Here is an 18,523-nt window from a genome sequence, read left to right as displayed (position 1 = left end):
ACGTATTCTTTCACATACTCTTCTCATCACAGTTAGCTTCAGTATAATCTTCAGTGGCAGGACAGAAGGATAGGTGGGAAACAGACAGGCAGCTTCACAAAATCCTTAGTAGCTTTCAGTGGTATTTGCATTTAACCATCAAACTTTGGTGTTTATAATACAAATACTGCAGCATTAAGGCAGGGCAGCAGTATAATAACAAAACGCTTTTTATATTCCCCTCCCAATGGTAAAATAGAATAAACAGCATAAAATAGATCATCTTAGGTATCTGACAATCTTAAAATACTACACAGATATTTGAAGTTGTCCTTTATACATACACTATAAAACATTACTGAAATTCAGTACGGCTCAGTATTTTGGTTATGATGTTGCTGCAAATATCCACTTTTTAACCCTAGTTATATAGCATATACCTTCTATAAACTCCCAAATTTTATCCTGGGTAGCACACTGTATTGTACGATATATAAGAATTAGCCATCTTCCCATTAACACCAACCACGCCAACACTCACAGCGAAAGACTTTGGCTTATGGAAGCAGACTTAAAATAAACCAACCTTCTATTTAAAGGTAGAATAATCTTTCTGGAGAAGTTATCTGAAAAGCATAAAACCTCAGGCTAAACGTTTCTGAACTAAGCTCCTTAATCCTCACTTTCGAACATTCTCACTCAGTACAACTGGAATGAGAATTTCACCTGCATATGAAATTGCAGAGGAATCATGGTAATAGACTTCTAAATGTAAGGGTTATTTCTCTCTCACTCCCTTCATCCTTCCCTGTCACTCATTTAAAAATCATCTCCCAGGTGCTAAGTCCTGTTCTGAGGCATACTAACAGCATGCTTATGCTCAGGCTTTCCCAGACTTTGCAGTGCAATAAATATATTTGATGGAATAGTCTCAAATGGATTGGAAAATGTTAAGTATTTCTGGACAGAGATTTCAAGCCAGATTTTTTGTTTATTTTTCTTGCTGAGTATCAACGGATCACTGCTTCAGTATTTCGCTTTCTATCTAGGATTTGTGCGTTGAAAATCCACCATAAACTGCATGTAATAATGACATTAAAGCTTCATTTGGATGGGCAGCTGCCTTCAGTGCCCTCGGTCACAGACGGAGTGACTCCCTGCCTGTAGCTCAAGCAGGCCATCATTTTCTAATTTTAATAACTACTTGTACTCTTCTAAACATAATGCAATTTCTTTCACTGACTTAAGTATGGCTGAACTTGACATGAGTGTGCTTTAACCATCCGTCAGTGAGTAGTTGTGAACTAACATATTTACACGCTTTCAAGTAGTTCAACAAACTAGATCAGTCCTATTGCAGCATAAAGAAAACACACACTCTATGCTAAAATCCAAGTTATAGTGACATTGAATACTTTTCTCAACTAAAAATCAATTTGCCTGTTACCCACTGGCCTGATACAAACACTTCTAATGCTGCTAGATAAATTCTGAACTCTTAACAGTAAGGCAGCAAGATTTATTTTTCTTGACATACTACAAATTCTTTTGTGTTTGGGATTTTTTTTGAAGTCTAGTATTTTTTCTACATTAAGAAGAAAACAGAAGATCTAAAAAGATATTAAGTTCTAAAAGGATCTTACTTGCATATGTAAAGTAAAAGTTCATGTTTTGGTACTGAACATGACATGGTTAGGGACATCTACAGAAATCCCCTTTCCTCAGCTTCCTGAGAAAAGTAACCTGTATCACTGCAACTTGGATCTTAGCACAGAGTGTTTTTTTGTTTGTTTTTTTTTTTAAAGAGAAGTTTCTTGAGAAGCCGAAAGGAAACCCTTCTGGTCTCTTTCAGTGGAAAGCAAGTAATACCTACATGAACTTCAACATGAATGAAAAAGAAGCACGATTTTGTTTATTCCAGTGTAAAGGGAACAAATGCATGCAGCACAAGAAGCCCCTGTAAGCCACAGGGCTGAGGCTTGCCTTGTGGCAGAGCCTTTGAGGCTCCCGTTACCCACAGCAGTAGGGAGAGTTCGGGACCACTCAGCAAAACACACGTGCACAAGCCATTAAGAATAGGCAGGATGCATTTGAGGGTGCTGAGTGAGCCAGCTGATGTTACTGCCAGGCCACTCTCTATCAAGCTTGAAAGGTTAAAGCAAGTGGTGGATGTTTCCTATGACTGGAAAAAGAGAAATATCACACTCAACTTTAAGAAAACTTTGAGAACTCAAGGGTCAGTCCTGTTTATGATATGTACAGAGTGCTTTCTCTCCAAGCTCATGGATGATACCTAGTTGGGAAGAACGGTTGATGTGCTGGCCTCCAGAGCTGGCATTCCAAGCAACCTCAATGGGCTGAAGGGAGGAACTTCAGGAAGTTTACAATCAAATGCAAATTACTGCATCTGGAGCGTAAAAAGGCCGTGCAATGGCAGAGGGCAGCGCTGACTTGCCAGGACACAGCCTTGCTGAAGAGAACTTGGCCCTGGTGGGCAGAACTGAACATGAGCCAACAGCCTGCTCTCACATAATCATAGAACAAGAAATGATGGACACAAGTTGAAAAAGAGAAAGTTCCATTTAGATGTAAGGATTTATTATTTTAACCACAGCGATCAAACACTGGAATAGCTGGCCCACAGAGGTTGTGGAGTGTCCAGCCTTGGAGACCTAGGAAACCCATCTAGTCCTGAGCAACCTGATCTAATTAGATCTAATCTAAGCAGGAGGCTGGTCTACAGAACTCCTGAGGTCCCTTCCAAGCAAAGTTATTTTATGACTATATCACTCATAGCATCAGAGATCTGGCAAGTTTATTTGTGCCAATGTGGGAAAGCTACGTCCCTGAGGCTTGTAACAAGGGGAGAGCTCAAAAGGTCTTTTGAGATGGGCGGTGAAGAGTCCTACAGGTCACCTGAAGCACACAATGCTAACAAGCATTTATTGCCGTAGTTACACTCATGCCAGTGTAAAAAAGTCCAGTATCACAAATGAGAGAGGGAGAAGAAAAGGAGACTCACTGTTCTGTTTTTCTCATCTGCTGACTGGGACACCAGTTTACAAACTCAGCTCACCTCAAAATCCTTTTCAGTGAGTTCAGAAGCCCCACTGAGTGATCCTGTATATATTCTCCTTGAGACAAAGCGTACAACGTCACTTCCCTCTGAAATATTTTGCAACCCTCCCTTTCAACCAACAGCAAGCAAATGCTAAATGTTTTTTCCCCACACTTCACATAGTACAAGGAATAAAAGTCTAAGTATCACTAGAGTAGTGCAGAAAATAAATACACTTCTACACACCAATGCAGATCAGCCGTCTACAAAAACCTAAAACAGAAAAGTTGTCCAAGACAGAGAAACTTGGCTACTAATCAGTGGGTACACCTGGAACACTGAACAAAGGGGGAAACAAGTAAGTGCTGGTGTATTTGCAGCTACAGAAAAGAAGAAGCCGTGTAAGGACACAGTTGAGTTGCCTGCAGCCTGAGAGAACGACTTAAATAAAAGCATCCCTTGTATGCCTGCAAAAGAGAAAACTAACATTGCTAACAAACTGGCTAAACTTCTTGTGCTACTAAAATACTCACTCAGTGCACCACTGTTAAGTATGCAACTTAGAACAAGGATAAATTTCCACACTTGCAAACTGCAGCAGAGAAGTGGTGTTCAAGACTGCAAGGTGCTGATAACTAAAGTCTTGCACATGAAATCTAAAACGTGAAGTAGCTTCCTTTTAACGCAGTTAGAGGTAACAACAGATTTGGTCAGCAGGAAATCAAGGAACTCCCAAGATACTGCAAAAAATGTACTGTATGTTAATATTAAAACTGACCTCACTTCATCTATAAAAGAGTGTGATATTACTTGGCTGTTGCTTGCAAATAATCTTGCATTAGCAATTCATGCTGTGTACTTTATAGAAAAACAATGTCAAAATGCATAGTGAGAGCAGAAAGCGTGTGAGATCTCCACCTATTTCAAAATGTCCCCTGGGGCAAGCGTGCCCATTCAAAGTACTTGGTGTGACACAGAGAAGATCCAGAAGGAGAACACAAAACCTATCAGTACGTTGACAAAACAGAACACAACTGCATCCTGAAAATCAGTTGGTAACACCAATATACTTGACAAACCCTGCAGGATTAACAGCACTACTGGTACAACAGCATAACTTTCTCCACATTAATCTGATGACGCAACATAACTACTTTGACATGCTCAGTGGTCCATGAACTTTCCTATCACCATGTTATAAGCCTCTGTTCTCAGGCTCAGATTTCTCTGGAGATGAAAGCTGTGTGTTAAAAAAGCCATCGGGGCATATTACTCACCGTTTAGTTAGAACCTGGTAGTCAAAAGCATGCAAAGCCCACAAAGGTTGCACATCCCCTTACACAATTTGCATTCTTACTTACAGCAGAGACATTTCAGATGGCAAAAAGATTCTTCAGCCTGTATCTCCACGATAAATATTGCTGCATTTTGTGTAAAGACGTGTGTGTGTGTGTGTAGAATATACAGCTGCCCTTACTTGCCCTTCCCTCCTCCTGCTGAATCTTGCCACGAAATAGCATTATGCTGTACAAGTGAAACTGCACTAAGCCATGCTAGGTGGTGGCTAAACTAAAGGCGATTCGTCAAACACAAACTGTACTTAAAAGCATTACCACTGCAGATTAAGGCTCTCTTCTACAAAGCCTGAATTCGGACTGCTGTTACAGAATGCTGTGGTTACAAGGACTCTCCAGCTAACTTCATACAGTTGGCCAACACCAGGACTTACACCTTGCTTCTGCCTCTATTCAGGACAGAGTTGCCTAATTCAGACACGTGTTAAGGTAGCACTTCCCACTCTTTTTTATAAAAAAAAAAAAACAACACACAAATTAAAATCAAAACGAAAAGCAGGCACAAACTGAAACAGAACAAGGCTCTCACTTTCGAAGGCTGTTGAATTTTAATCTCCTGGGAGTCAGATGCAGAATCTGATTTGGTGCCTCCAGAATTTGGTTTCTCCTTTTTTCTCTTCTGTTTCTTTTTCTTCTTCTTCGCTCCCAAATCCCCTCCAGGACTTCTGCCAGAAATTCAGAGAATGTGCAGTGAGAAAAATCAATACCACCAAGCTTAAAATTCATAAAGACTAAATATGGAAAAACCAGCAGTGTTATGTGAAAAAATCTAACAGCAGTTTGAAGCTGAAGAAAAGGCAGGGCAAAGGAAGAAGGGGAGTGTAGGAGGGGAGGAACTGAGAGCGCACTGACAAAATGCTTCCTGCAAGTGTCTTCTAAGTTGTTTTACAGTCAGAGCCCTGCACAACCAGGCATTTTGACACAGTGGCATGAAATTGTGATATACTCTAATAGCCAACGCTCTCCTTGATGTTATTACTCAGCTCGAACAAGAAATGGCCATTCCCATATATAAGGCAGGAGGTTCATCAGCCTAATGAGGTGTTGTACTTAGCAAGAACCATTTTGCACAGAAAATGGGGCCAAGGACTTCAATCAAGAAAGGTGCATTGTGGTGTTGTATACAGCAGAGTAAGAATTCCCTTACACTTCCAAAAGTGATCGCTTGCTTAAGTTCCACAGTGTAGGGACAGGTAAAAACTCCATGTCTCTGTGACCATAAACACTGGCCACCCCATTCCCCACGCAGTCTGCTCCGAGGTGGGGTGCGATTTCCCAGACAGAAGGGATTTAGAAATGCAAATTCAGCTGAGCTTGAAGGTAAACTCAAGGAAGTGCAGGAACCAAGGGAAGCAACTTCCTCAGGAATTCAGTAACTATTAACAGCCTGATATTTATTCTCCTTGATGTTCAACCATCAGGGACATCTGAATCCAGTTTTGATTGGATTCTTCTCGTTCTGCTTTCAGGGAATTTTATTTCTAATTTAAGTAGTGATTAAAGTCCTCTGTGAAATCTCTGGAAGAAACACCACAAAGTGATCCAAACATTTGTACTTTAAAATGATCAGTACAATGGTGTCAACCTCAAAGAAAAAAAAAACAACAAACCAAACCAAGCGTACACTGCACTTGTAGGTTCTGCCATATCTGGGCTATTGATAAGCAACCCCCTTTTTTTCTTTAAAAGATTCTAATTTAGCAAATAATCAAGATATGGAATCAAGATTAGATTAGAGTTTGCAAAGTGTGGGAGGTGTTGGCAGCTCTCAGACGGAAGGCAAACACGGAGGGAATGACTCAGTTAACACCGAGCCCTCCGCGAGAGGCTTAGCGCCCAGCCACCGTGCACACAGCACCGAGCTCAGGGCAGATGTTAGGGCTTGGGGGCCTGGACATTTCTACAGTGGAAAAAATAAAATAAAATAAAAATCAAAGAAACAAAGCATTGCTTATTTTAATTTTGAAATGGCACTGGCAAATCAGAAGAAATCAAAAGAAACAATAATTTAGCAAAGTTACTAAGATCGACACGCTTGCAAGGGCCGTGTTTTTTTTAGCCAGGACACACTCACTTTCAAGAGTACAGCGCCCCGTGTCTTAGCATCTATACCTAGTCAGCGCCAGTCAGTAAGAAAATAACCAAATTTCCAACCTGGAAACCAAAAGCCTGCAATTAATAAAACATTTAACTAAACGAAGACTCATTTTGTGGCATCATTACTGTTCTCTAAGAAAGATCAACCCTGACAAGAAGGTGACACACCAGGTTAAGTCACGCTCCCAGAGAGGTAAGAGTTATAAATTTGGGACCTTCTGGGATCAGAACCAAGGAGTTACTCAAAAGACAACAGTGTGGTAGTAGACCAAATGCTCACACAGGGGAGAAAAGAAAATTTGGAGTATTTACACTGCAGAAACAAAAGGTTGAGTTGTCTAAATGAGGCAGGCAGAAAGCTGCCTGTTGTACGATGGCAAATCACAGAGATGACTCCATTAACAGTTTCTAAAGTCTCAGTTTAAAATAATCTAATCTAAATCTATTTGAAGGCCCGTATACCAAGCTGACACTTGCACAGAATCTAGACAAAGAACAGACCCAGATGTCTGACAAGAGGTTATAAATATGAGACCGTAAAAATAATAATAAAAAATATATATATCATATATATTATATATATATAATATATGTATTTTATATATATATATATATATATATATATATATATATATATATATATATAAAGTAATTGCACAAAACCTAACTTTTCCAGGACTTCTTCACCTCTGGCAAAACTGAAACAAAAATACTGGAGAAAGTGATTTTGCCTTTGCTAAGATTCATTTACTGGGATACCACTTAGTTTTCTTGATCTGTCCATAAACTTTCGCCTTTCCCTCTAGCACTGTGCACTGCAGAGGTGAAGCCACCAGCTGGGTGTTCCCCGGGGAATGGATCCGCATCGGACTCAGGGCCGAGCTGCTGCAAACGCTGCTCCTCACTCCTCTCTCAGCAGGAGCCGGCCCTGCTCACACTGACAGGGGAATTCTGCTCTCTGGGATTACCTGGCGGTCAATGGCTTGTTTAGTTTGGTGAAATAACAAGTGACTGTACTAAAAAAAAAAAAATACAAAATTTGGCAGCTATGGAGAAAAAGCAGCTTTGCTAAGCAGAACTAATGTTATCCCCAGTTAAACTGTACTTTTACCAGGATCATCTTAGTTTGTTCTTTGACCAGCTCAAGGCCATTTTCATATAGAATTGCACATTTTTTTAGCTGAGAGAAGATAGGGCTAAATGGTTATAAAAGATGAATGCTATTTACTGCTCATGTTTCTAAATCTGTTTGAAGTTGGGGACAGTAAACACGTATTTATTTATTTTTTAATTTTATTTTAAGACTCCAGCTGTGAAATAAATAAAAGCAAATTAGCAAAGTGTGTTTGAAACTTGCTCGAATAACCTCCCCCTTGTCTTTCCCCGACCATTTTTTCACATGGTACCTTCCCAAACCCCAGACCTCGGCTTACGACCTTCAGTGTTAGAGCTTCTACACCGCCTCTTACGAAATAAACACCTATATCTTCTGTCTGACAGGGTACCCAGGGACTGTTCAGAGCAATAATTCATAGGCAGTCTGCTGCTCATGTCAGTCCTTTATTGCTGTTATAGTCCACAGAAAGTAAAAAGAGAACTTAAAGGGAGATCCATTCGTCCTTCAGCTCTTTGGGCATGCCTGCAGCTGAGATCTGGCAGCGCAGAAACTCCGACTGAGCAAACAGGCTTGTCCAACACGAGTTACAACCAGAGACACCAAGCGATTTAGGGCAAAAGCAAAAATGAAAGTTCTCAGTAGTTTTGCTCCGTCTCACGCTCTGCCTTGAAAAGAACCGAAAGGTTTAAAAACCGGGAGCATGGCTGGGAAGGGAGGAAGTTTGTTGCTCAATATTTAGTAATTGTGCCGGGCATGATGGCACAAAGGAGATGCAAAGGTAACAAGATTAGTAGCAGAGACTCCTATTAAAGCTTTTCTTTTTAATTAAACATTCTTGCGTGCTGACTAAGATCTGAGTTCTCCTTGTCAGTTCATATACACCTATCTGACACAAAATACATTAGAGGCTAGAAAAGATTACTTTCGCAGCTTGACGAAAGCTGACCTTCAAGCATGAAATCGTGTTTTTAACCAGCCCGCCACCACCGAAGCGGTGCAGGGACAAGGGGCACCCCGCGGGGGAAGGAGGAAGGGGACACGCAGCTCCCCATGATGCTATCTCATGCAGCCAGGCCTGGAAACACACATTTTCATACAGATGAACACGCCTGCCCCAGCCCGGCCTGCCACGCAGCCCACAGCTGGTTATACTGAGAGAAACGCTCGGCTGTAGGCCCGGGGGAGATCTGCCAGCCCAGCAGAGCCGCGCTCGTACCAGGAGCGTTTTACTGACAGGAGGCCGAGCCCACACACTGAGGCGTACCTAAGTACGGACACAGACTTAGGTATTTTTAACCACATCCACGATGACGATTTTGTCATTCTGATGAATAAGAAAGCAGCGAGGCCCGCATGGAAGTAACGTGAAAATCGATCTGCAGCTGAAGCAGGAGAAGAGTCAGGAGACCTCCCTCTGTCCCAAAAAGATTAAAAGGTTTAACCCCGCCACAGAAACAGGCCGTGGGTACATCTTTCAGCAAGCTACTCAGGCCCACATTTTGATGATCTTGTCTGCAAGTCACAAATATAAGCCCGTGATCCCACCCACATACCTTTCCACTTATGTACACACATCTGGTGTTTTGCATAAATGTGAAAAAAGACTTTTGCCTCTCCCAATATGCGCCTTTTTTTTTTTTTTTTTTAACTGAAAATTGGGGATACTACTGCATTTGAGGAGCGTGCACAGGCCAAGACACAACCTGTGTGGAGCCCTGAACAGAAGTACGGAGAGCTGAGATGGAGGAATTGGGGGAGCCTCAGAGGTACGTTGCCCAGGTGGCCACACTGCCTCAGCTCCCTCCTTCCTGATCTGGGGCCATCCTTCCCCCTGCAGATCTTTCAGTGTTATTTTAATTATCTTTTTGGACAGCAAATCCTGCTTTAGCAGACACAGCTTTTTTGCAACGTCAACATCTGTTTTAAATTACACGGAGTGTCAATTTTAAGTTAGCAATTTCTCAAATTTAAAACCCAACACGTATTTCTGATGTTTATTTTAAAGCTGCAAAGGCATAGGACTGCATGGTTAGGGTTTCTCTCTCCTTCACAGTATATTTTGTCTCTCTATGAGTAAGTGAGGTTGCAAAACTACATTTCTGAAGGTGCTATATAGATCTTTTTGATCATAAAAAGCAGATCTAATGTATGTGGGCAAGACTCCAACAGATTTCAACATGGTATTATTTATACTAGGGCTGTCCTTGGTTCATACGGAAAATGGAGGCTTAGATGCAAAGGGCTTTCCCACCCCTGTAACAGGTCACCAGCATTTCGAAAGAATAAGAAGGTCCCGACCCCAAAAGCTTATTATATGTCCTTCAAATTCCACTGTTAAAACTAGCATTACTAACAGCCCTTCTGAACTAAAACTTCCTTCGCGTTTATTTCAATACTTGGAAGCACAAGCTTCTTCAGCATGAAAATCTAGTAGCGGTGCCTTATAAGCAAGCCCAGCAGATATTCCCCAAAGCTTTGCGTGTTTCCCCTGCCTCCTCCTTCAAGTTTGTAAGGCTGCACTCCAAGATTTCAATCTAGCATGTTAAAACTGAAGCACTGCCTCCAGTACCTTAAAAATATATTAGCCATATATATATATATATATATATATATATATATATATATATTACGTGTATATATATATACGTGTGTATATATATATATATACACACGTAGTGCTGTTTGGAAAGTTGCAATTGAGTATGCTACTACCACATTCAAAGTAAATCATTGGGGGCAGGGGGAAGAATTGTTTAAAGGTCACACTTTTTCCTCATCTGCTTACGAAATATTCTCTGCCCAAAGCCTTTCTGCCATAGAGCAGAAGGAGCTACTTAGAATGAATGGAAAAGCCTTACAAAACCAGGCTCAGCAGGGTAGGTTCAGGTGCACTAAGTATGTATTCTTCTATATACACACTAACTAAGCTATTTTGTAAACACTTTATTATGAAACAGAACAAGTACAGCATAATGCATCAGGCAGGAGCAAACTGCAGACAGAACAGGAGAACAGCAATATGAGTCACACAACATACATAATCCTGCATCTAAAAAACAGGACCAGAAACAGAGGACAAAGACATTTGCACAGTCGAGAGTTATAAGCTGGTATTTGCTGCTGCAGACAATCAGTGCTCAAGCACCAAAACAAAAACGTCTTACATTTTTATATATATATATATATATATATATATATATATATATATATATACACACACTTACCATATTTACTGTGTTCAGTATTAGAAGGACACATTAAGAAACAGTTTGGAAGTAACTTCATTGACAAAGCAATCCTGTTACAGACCGTCACGCAACACATACTCTACCTCCTTATAAAAAACTACAGGTAAAGATAGCACAAGATTAAATATTGATCGGCATGAATGGAGACCATTCAGAATTTAGCAAGCCAGTTGGCACAGTCACAGTTTTAAGTCGTAAGACTGCTTTTAAATTGCTTAAGTGTATAAAACCTAATCTAAAAACTCAAAGGAAACTTTAAAGCCACCTCCAAAATGAAGATACTACAACAGGGAGAAAAAGGGTACTCATACAGGCTCCTATTACTACGGGTTAGTTTCCCCTGATTGAAAGTAGGACTTAAGATAGCGTGTTTGCTGTAGCGTTAAGACTTGTCTTTCCCTTTGATGGAATTTGTTTGAATACTTCAGCCTGCAGACTAATTGCAGACCAACAGCAAACAAGATTCTCACAGACTACAAGAACACAAAATACAGTAATTCAGATGTCAATATTAGACTTCATGCATCAAAAGCATTGCAGAAAACTGACACTAATGCTTAGAGGCTTTTCTTTACTGCAATAGTCTGCCACTAACATCATGAAATTTCGTATTACTTGAAGCATTCCGTTCCTAATTCAAAGAAGAATAAAGCAGCTTCTTTGAAATACTCATTAAAACACATTTGGCACTTTTAATAAAAACAAGCTTTGCAGAGAGCAGTGTACAGTCTGCAGCTCCAGGTGTCCCACAAAGCTCAGCGAGACCCCAGCCGGAGCGCAGCAGCAGCCCGAGAGCACGCAGGAGCTCAATTCTTTGTTCCACGGCCGCTGCCTGGGCGCTGCTCCTGCACCCGGTGTCCAGAGCACAGGGCCACAGACGGGCTGCGCTGCACAGGGCAACTACAGCTCGGTCACCAGAGCTGACAGAAGAAGAAACTGCAGTAGGAATGAAATAGGAATGAATCCTAGACAGCCATTACCCAGCTAACAGTCTGGCCTGGCACGTCTTCGTCTGCGAAGAGTGATGAATAATCATCCCCTGCTCTCAGTGGTGCTACTTTTATGTATTTGGGAATCATCGACTGTAGCACATTCGTGCAAACAAATACAACAAAAGCACCACGACAATTAAATGCTATTTTGCACCATTTTAATATTCAAGGATGCTATTAGTGCAATTATTTTTGACAAATATCTTCACGTGTGTGCCGTGAACGTGCCAACAGAGTGGCGGGCACGGAAGTTTTCCTTTTCCTGCCTTTTACTGAAGTCAGTCCCCCAAGTCTCTGGGATTTTCCTGCCACATTTGAGATGCAGTGCTGCTTGCTGCCAAGCAAATCCTAGGGGCAGGAGACGACAAACAGCTTACATCTCCAAACATCAATCACCTACAGAAACGCTCTCACCCAAATGAATCAGAAATTCATGAGGAAGGTATCTGCGTAGCGGCGTGTGAATTAACCTATTTCGGGTTACTCCAGCCACTCCTAGCTGAGACAACAAAGCGCTTCCTTCACCACCGTGTTTTTTAATCCTCAAAAAAGCGGGGGGAAGGCGCACTGAAACGAAACCGTATTTTTAATCCGCGTTTCCTTCCCCACAGCCCCACGCTGCAGCAGTGCCGGATACACGGCAGCGAGGCTCCACACGGCGCCTCCCGGCCGGGAGCTGCCCCCGCTCCCCGGGCAGCGGGCACAGGCCCAGAGACGGGGAGATTGGGACAATGGGGAGCTGAGGGGTGTCCATCCACCCATCCATCCATCCGTCCGTCCATCCGTCTGTCCGTCCACCCACCCACCCGCAGGCACCGTGTCGGGGTGCCCGGCAGGGCCCCGGGCCGGGGCAGACGCGGGGCTGCAGCGCACGTTTCGCCCTGGGGCTCCTCGGCCGAGCCGGGGGTGCCTCCTAAAAACCCCCAGACCCCAAAGCACAGCCCCGAAATCCTGGGAAATCGCCGTAAACAACAGCCGGGAGGGAGGGAAGAAGGGAAGGAGGAGGGAGGGAGGCAGCCCCCGTGGCCGCCGCCGCGCAGCCCTGGTCGGGGCGAGCGGAGCCCGGCCGGCCCCCGGCGCGCCCCTACCCCTTGGCGTGCTCGGCCTCCTCCTCATTGTCGCCGTCTATGCCGCAGGTGTCCTGGTCATCCAGCTCCAGGCTCTGCTGGCTGGCCGCAGACTCGCTGTCCTCCGCCATCACGGGGGAAGGAGGGAGGGGAGGAGGCGGGGAGCCTGTGAAAGGAACCGGGGCGCACGGCGGCGGCGGCCCGGCCGAGCTCCCCCTAGCTGCCGTCCTCCCCGGGCTGGAGGCAGCCGGCAGGCCTCAGGGGCAGGGGGGTGTCTGCTGCCAACACCCCGCTTCTTACAGCCCTTGAATCGTTAAGCTTGGAAAGAGCTACAAGATCTTCTGGTGAACCATCCACCCTACCACCACGTCCCTAAGCACCACGTCCAACCTCTCCCCGGACACCCCCAGGGTTAGGAACCACCACCTCTCTGGGCAACCCGTCCCAACGCCTGACTGCTCTTTCTGAGGAGAAATTTCTCCTAATTTCCAACTAATGTTTTACTGCTGGTAGGCACCAGCGTGGCTTGCCCCCCCCCCTCCCCCCCCGCAGCTGTTGCCACCGTCTCTTGCAGCACTTGGTGTTTTTCTGAAGCCCATCCAGCCTGCGATCTTGTCGCTGCTGACGGTCAAGGACAGCGCTGGCAGGGGAACGCACTGGCGTAAACCCAGCACGAGTCGTTCAGGCTGGATATTAAGAGGTTTCACGCCTCGAACAGCAAGGTTCTGGGAATAGCTTCACAGCAGAAGCTGCAGAGGCCAAAACGGTGATGATTTTATCACGGAGCAGTGTCAGTTTGTCACAGGCACGGGAGGCTGGTCCCAGTCCTGGGTGTCTATTTGCAAAAGTCACGTTTCTTAAGCGATTTTCCAAGGCTCTTCTCTTCTACAGACTCCATGCTAGGAAAATTGCAGTTGGAATCTGAACAACTTGAAAGCAGGAAAACAAATAAATAGGATCTCACATTAATTATTTGAACTCTCGTGATTTATAGGGTTGGATCAAGAATTCTGGATGAAGTTCAGCATTTCTGAGTGCTTGGTTTGGCAGTCTGCCAAAGAGTACATTAAAACCTAAGAATAATATGGACCAGTTGTAATTTCTCCTTATCTCTGCCACCCTCTTGAAAGTCATTTAATGTGAAGAAGATACTACTTCATTTTTTTGCCATTTCAATTTAAGATGGTGCAATGTTGTGCTCTATCAGACATTGGAGATGACATGTTAAATAAAAGATCTCACTGGACTAGCAGACAGCTAGATGTCCGGGCAGCTGCGCCTTCTCAGTCAATCTCTGAATCTGGGCATATCGAGCACCATTTCTGGGCCTCTCTGTCCTGCTGCACTTGGTCCTTCACAACATGCAAGTTGCCACAGGAACTTGTAATTCAACCACCTAAAATTCTCAGAGCCAAAAGCAGATCATGTAATGGTAAACGAAATCAAAGGCCTGGGTCATTCTGTCAGCTGTACTCGATCGATAAAGGTGCCTCCTAACTTCCCATGTTCTTACCCGGGTCATACCCGTGTCAGTTGCAGAGAAAGTGCTGCCTCGGTGCTATCAGATAATCACTGAGTATTTGTTCCCAACAACAGGTGGACTTATGGGTGTTCCTTTTGCTTTGTTGTGCAAGGACAGAGGGAGCGACGATTCTGAATGGGTAATTCCGCAGCAGATGTGTGATCTATCACGCTAAATTCAGACGTCTCATTACCACATTCAAATCACCAGTGACTGCAATCTATGTTAGACTTCCATCACCTGACAGGCACTTTCTATCTTGATGGTATTGAAATACTAGCTGCAGCGACTGAAAAATTCAAGGGTACTAAATCAATAAGGCTAGAAAATATTCAGCCAGCAAATCCCAAATAAAATAACGTGACGTAGCACGTGTATCTTAAAAACAGCAGTAGTTCCTGAATGTGGTTAAATCAGTAAGGTGATGGTGATCTTCCACATGAGCAAAGTTAGAGAGAAAAAAATTATACGTAGGTGGCCTTCCCTCAACTACTGCAAATCTGACGGAGTCTGTAAGTGCACTTGGCAAAGTATGATATCTCAGAGTCAAGCCAGCACCGTAGTTAAGAGAGGAAATCTGTCTACCACAGTTTGAAATGACCTTTAGAAGTAAACCTTTTATTTCAGCCAGTTGTACTGTATAGCAGGGAAAGGAAATCTCAGAAGCACAATTCCAAATATTTTTCTATAACAAAACCCAATTGCGGTGAACAGCTGCCCCGTAGCATGGAGAGGATTTAACCCAGTGATTACTAATGATTTTTCCCCTCCTAATAATGTGTAGGAGAAAGTGAAGAACAGTATGTCAATGACTAACCAGCGATAGTGAATCACTGTGCTGGAGAAACTGCGGTTTTAACATATTCTGTTCTTTACCACAATTTTCCTCAGTTCATTGAGAAGGATGGAGTATGGGAGGCCCGGTAGTTAAAGGAAAAAAATGTAGGAGGCTATTGGAGACACTTGGGAAGCCTGGATTCTGACTCTTGGCAGTATGCAGATAAAAGAGGTAACATGAATCTCTCTGCTGCTCTCACTTGCTGTCACCCATTAGAAGGGGATCAGGAAGGGGATCAGGAGGAGCATAGTTGCAGAGCTGTGCTATTCTAGACTTTATAGCATCTGTGAAGAATGTCCTTAGGGATATTACAGCTTATCTCCTGAGAGGCACAGCTGAGGATATTCTCCAGATTTGACTATTACAAGGCCAAAATGACAACACTTTGTCACTTTAGTTTTTTTAGGAATTGTCTTTTAGGTTTCACGAATACATGGCTTTTGCTTAGAGAACTTAGAGAAGTTGTCCAGAAGTGAGTGGTATGCATCTGTCCTGCCCTGAGGACTTCTGATCTAGTTTCATGTTTCTGAAGTTACCAGACGGACTCCCGGAGTGCTTAAATTCACTCTGTAGACCTCAGACACTCCTCCGCAGTTGCTCATAAGAGAGATGCTTGAGTCCCTTCATCATCTTCGTGGGCCTTCACTGGACTGTCTACAGTATGTCTTGCACTCTCTTGTACTGGGCAGCTCAGGACTGGACCCACCACTCCAGGTGCAGCCTCATCAGCGCTGAGGAGAGTGGAATAATCACTTTCCTCAACCTGCTGGTGACACCGTGCCTACTGCAGCCCGGGACACCATTTTTGCAGCCTTACCAGCAGTAAGCAGCATGGGGGGCACCTGGTGTGTCCGAACAGGCTGTCTGTGGGCAACTGCACTTGCAAGAGCACTGTTGTCACAGGTGGTATGTCTGGGAGCTCCCCAAACTGCCGAACTCGTGTGATGTGGGTATATCCCCTACGCTTGCACCATGTGAAGCAGACCACCAGAGGTTATCAGGACTGTTTCATTTTAAACTTACCTGGTACAGAGACTCTGTGTGTTAGGATGTGAACTTATTCTTTTTTATTGATAAGAGATTGTACCGGGGAGGTAAAATCCTTCTATTACGTGAAAGTATATAAAAAAAAAAAATGCCCAAGAAACACAGGCATTTTACACAAAAGCAAAAAGTGAGTAACAAAGGAAAATAGACATCCTAATCAGGAGATGCACTTCACCTCATACTAAAGAGCTTATCATGAAATCATTTAAAATAACTCCAGCATTTGATGAATTATTCATTAGTTGGTTGGTTATTTTCATAGGTCTCCTTAGAGCTTCAGTAGTGAGTCTGGCTTTGCCTCTAGATATAGCCAAAATATCCAGTTGCTTATGGCAACAAATTGGAAGAAAGGGGGAGAGAAAGGTCGATAAAACACTACAGACATGGCTCCTCCCATGGAGCTCTTTGGCTGCTCCCACCACGTGACAGACCAGTATTTAGGGGACCCCCTACACAACCACAAATCCCATTTTTTTTTGGAGCTTTCCCCATCCTTGCTGTCTTTCCAGCTTCTGTCTCCTTCCTCTGCTTTCCAGAACGGAGGCAGTCATGAGCTTGTCTCAGGTACAAAATTAATCTTTGCCTACAGCTCTGAGAGGCTTTGAGCCAGTTTGCAAAAGCATGAAGATAGGCTCAGCTCCACAAATGGACTTCGGTTTTGCAATGCTTAACTGTTACCTAGCTGATCCCCACAACAAAATCCAGGACTCAAAATCAGGCCTTTCAAACACCCAAAGACTTTGGGCATTTCAGTGGCTGACATGAGTTCAAGGGCACCCTAGGCTACCAAGTGAGGAGACATCTAAATTTGCCCATACATATTGAAATACTGAGGATTGGGAGGCCTTAACTCCCACAACTATACAGGGCTTCATCAGATCTTGCCCCTTGGATCAACCATCAAGTGAGACTGTCTAGATGTGCAGATTTTGACATCTGCTCTAATTCTTTTTTTTTTTTCTTTTTTTTTTCTTTTTCTTTTTCTTTTTCTTTTTCTTTTTCTTTTCTTTTTCTTTTTCTTTTTCTTTTTCTTTTTCTTTTTCTTTTTCTTTTTCTTTTCTTTTTCTTTTTCTTTTTCTTTTTCTTTTTCTTTTTCTTTTTCTTTTTCTTTTTCTTTTTCTTTTTCTTTTTCTTTTTCTTTTTCCCAATATGCTGTTAGAATATGAAAACCAAAACTATAGGTAGCATCTTAGAATTGGTGTCGCTAATGTCTATGGAAAGGAAAATTGCCTCTGTCCTCAATATATATGTTTTAAAGCAAGCACTAGATGGTTTTATTGTAGGTATGACACTGGAAACTCACATTCAGGAGTTTCACCAAGCTACAGCCAAAAACATGAAAGAGGGGTTATTGTTCCAAGCAGCATCCCAAACTAGATGCACAGTTTTATCCAGAAGTGGCAGATGAGATGTGTTGAATCTCAACACAGCTTGAGGCAAGATACACCTCAGTGTTGTCAGGAACAGTATTTTGGTATCAGGAATATATTCAAGGTTACATTTGGGTATTTTATTTCCCAATTATTTTAATTCATCAGCTTGGTAGTGAAGCGGCTCACCCATGCTCTGTTAGAGCAAAGCTGAGTGGCACCATGTGGAAACATATCTAACCTTAAGAGAGACTTCAGATGCATTTGAGAAATGTAGGATACAGCATATAGAAACTTATTCTGGAGAAAATTTGTAGCTGGAATAGGCAAAACCCTGGAAGTAATAGCAGCAGCAGCATCTGACGACATTTGCTGGGCAACAAGAGTTAGCTGAAGGACCAGTCAAGACCTAGGAGGGAGAATTTCCCCTGAAAGGCATTGGCTAAACCTATCTCACTGCCTCCCTGCAGAGAGAGAAGGCTCACTGATTCAGACCAATGCCCCCCCCAGTTTACCACAGCTGTACAGTTCAAAAATGGTAGGTCTTACAAAAGCTGCTACTCAGTTACTTTATTAACAAATCGGTAGCAGCATCATGTGGCTACAAACCAGATCAGAATATCTCATGGACAATGCGTTGCTCATCATCTGTGACTACTGATGGCCACTGACCTAGCAATATACAACATTTACATTTTTATCACCATCCTCATATCTTGTGTATGAGACACAAGAGACATTTTTTCAGTCTGTGTCCTGTGGCTGCTCCAGAAGAAATTTGGGATGAAGCAAATGTGTCCTACCCCAGGTCAGGGGCTTTCCAGTCTACCCCA

The 18,523-nt window shown here is 43.1% G+C and overlaps 1 protein-coding gene across 1 annotated transcript in view; it reads right to left on the bottom strand.

Annotated features, from left to right (window-relative positions):
* The window catches only part of NMT2 (N-myristoyltransferase 2), a 28,326-nt gene extending 15,277 nt beyond the window's left edge, over positions 1-13,049 (bottom strand). Inside the window, exons 1-2 of the mRNA XM_084283263.1 lie at positions 12,935-13,049; positions 4,922-5,057 (exon numbers count right to left, since the gene is read on the bottom strand). Of these exons, the coding sequence (XP_084139389.1) occupies positions 4,922-5,057; positions 12,935-13,044 (246 nt within the window). The 5' untranslated portion in view covers positions 13,045-13,049. The remainder of the gene's footprint in view (positions 1-4,921; positions 5,058-12,934) is intronic.
* Positions 13,050-18,523: the final 5,474 nt, after the last annotated feature.

This window comes from Netta rufina, assembly GCF_964035555.1.
Source record: "Netta rufina genome assembly, chromosome: 2".
Classification (NCBI taxonomy): Eukaryota; Metazoa; Chordata; class Aves; order Anseriformes; family Anatidae; genus Netta; species Netta rufina.
Note: the sequence above shows the minus strand (reverse complement) of the source record. Positions and strands in the feature narration are given on the sequence as shown.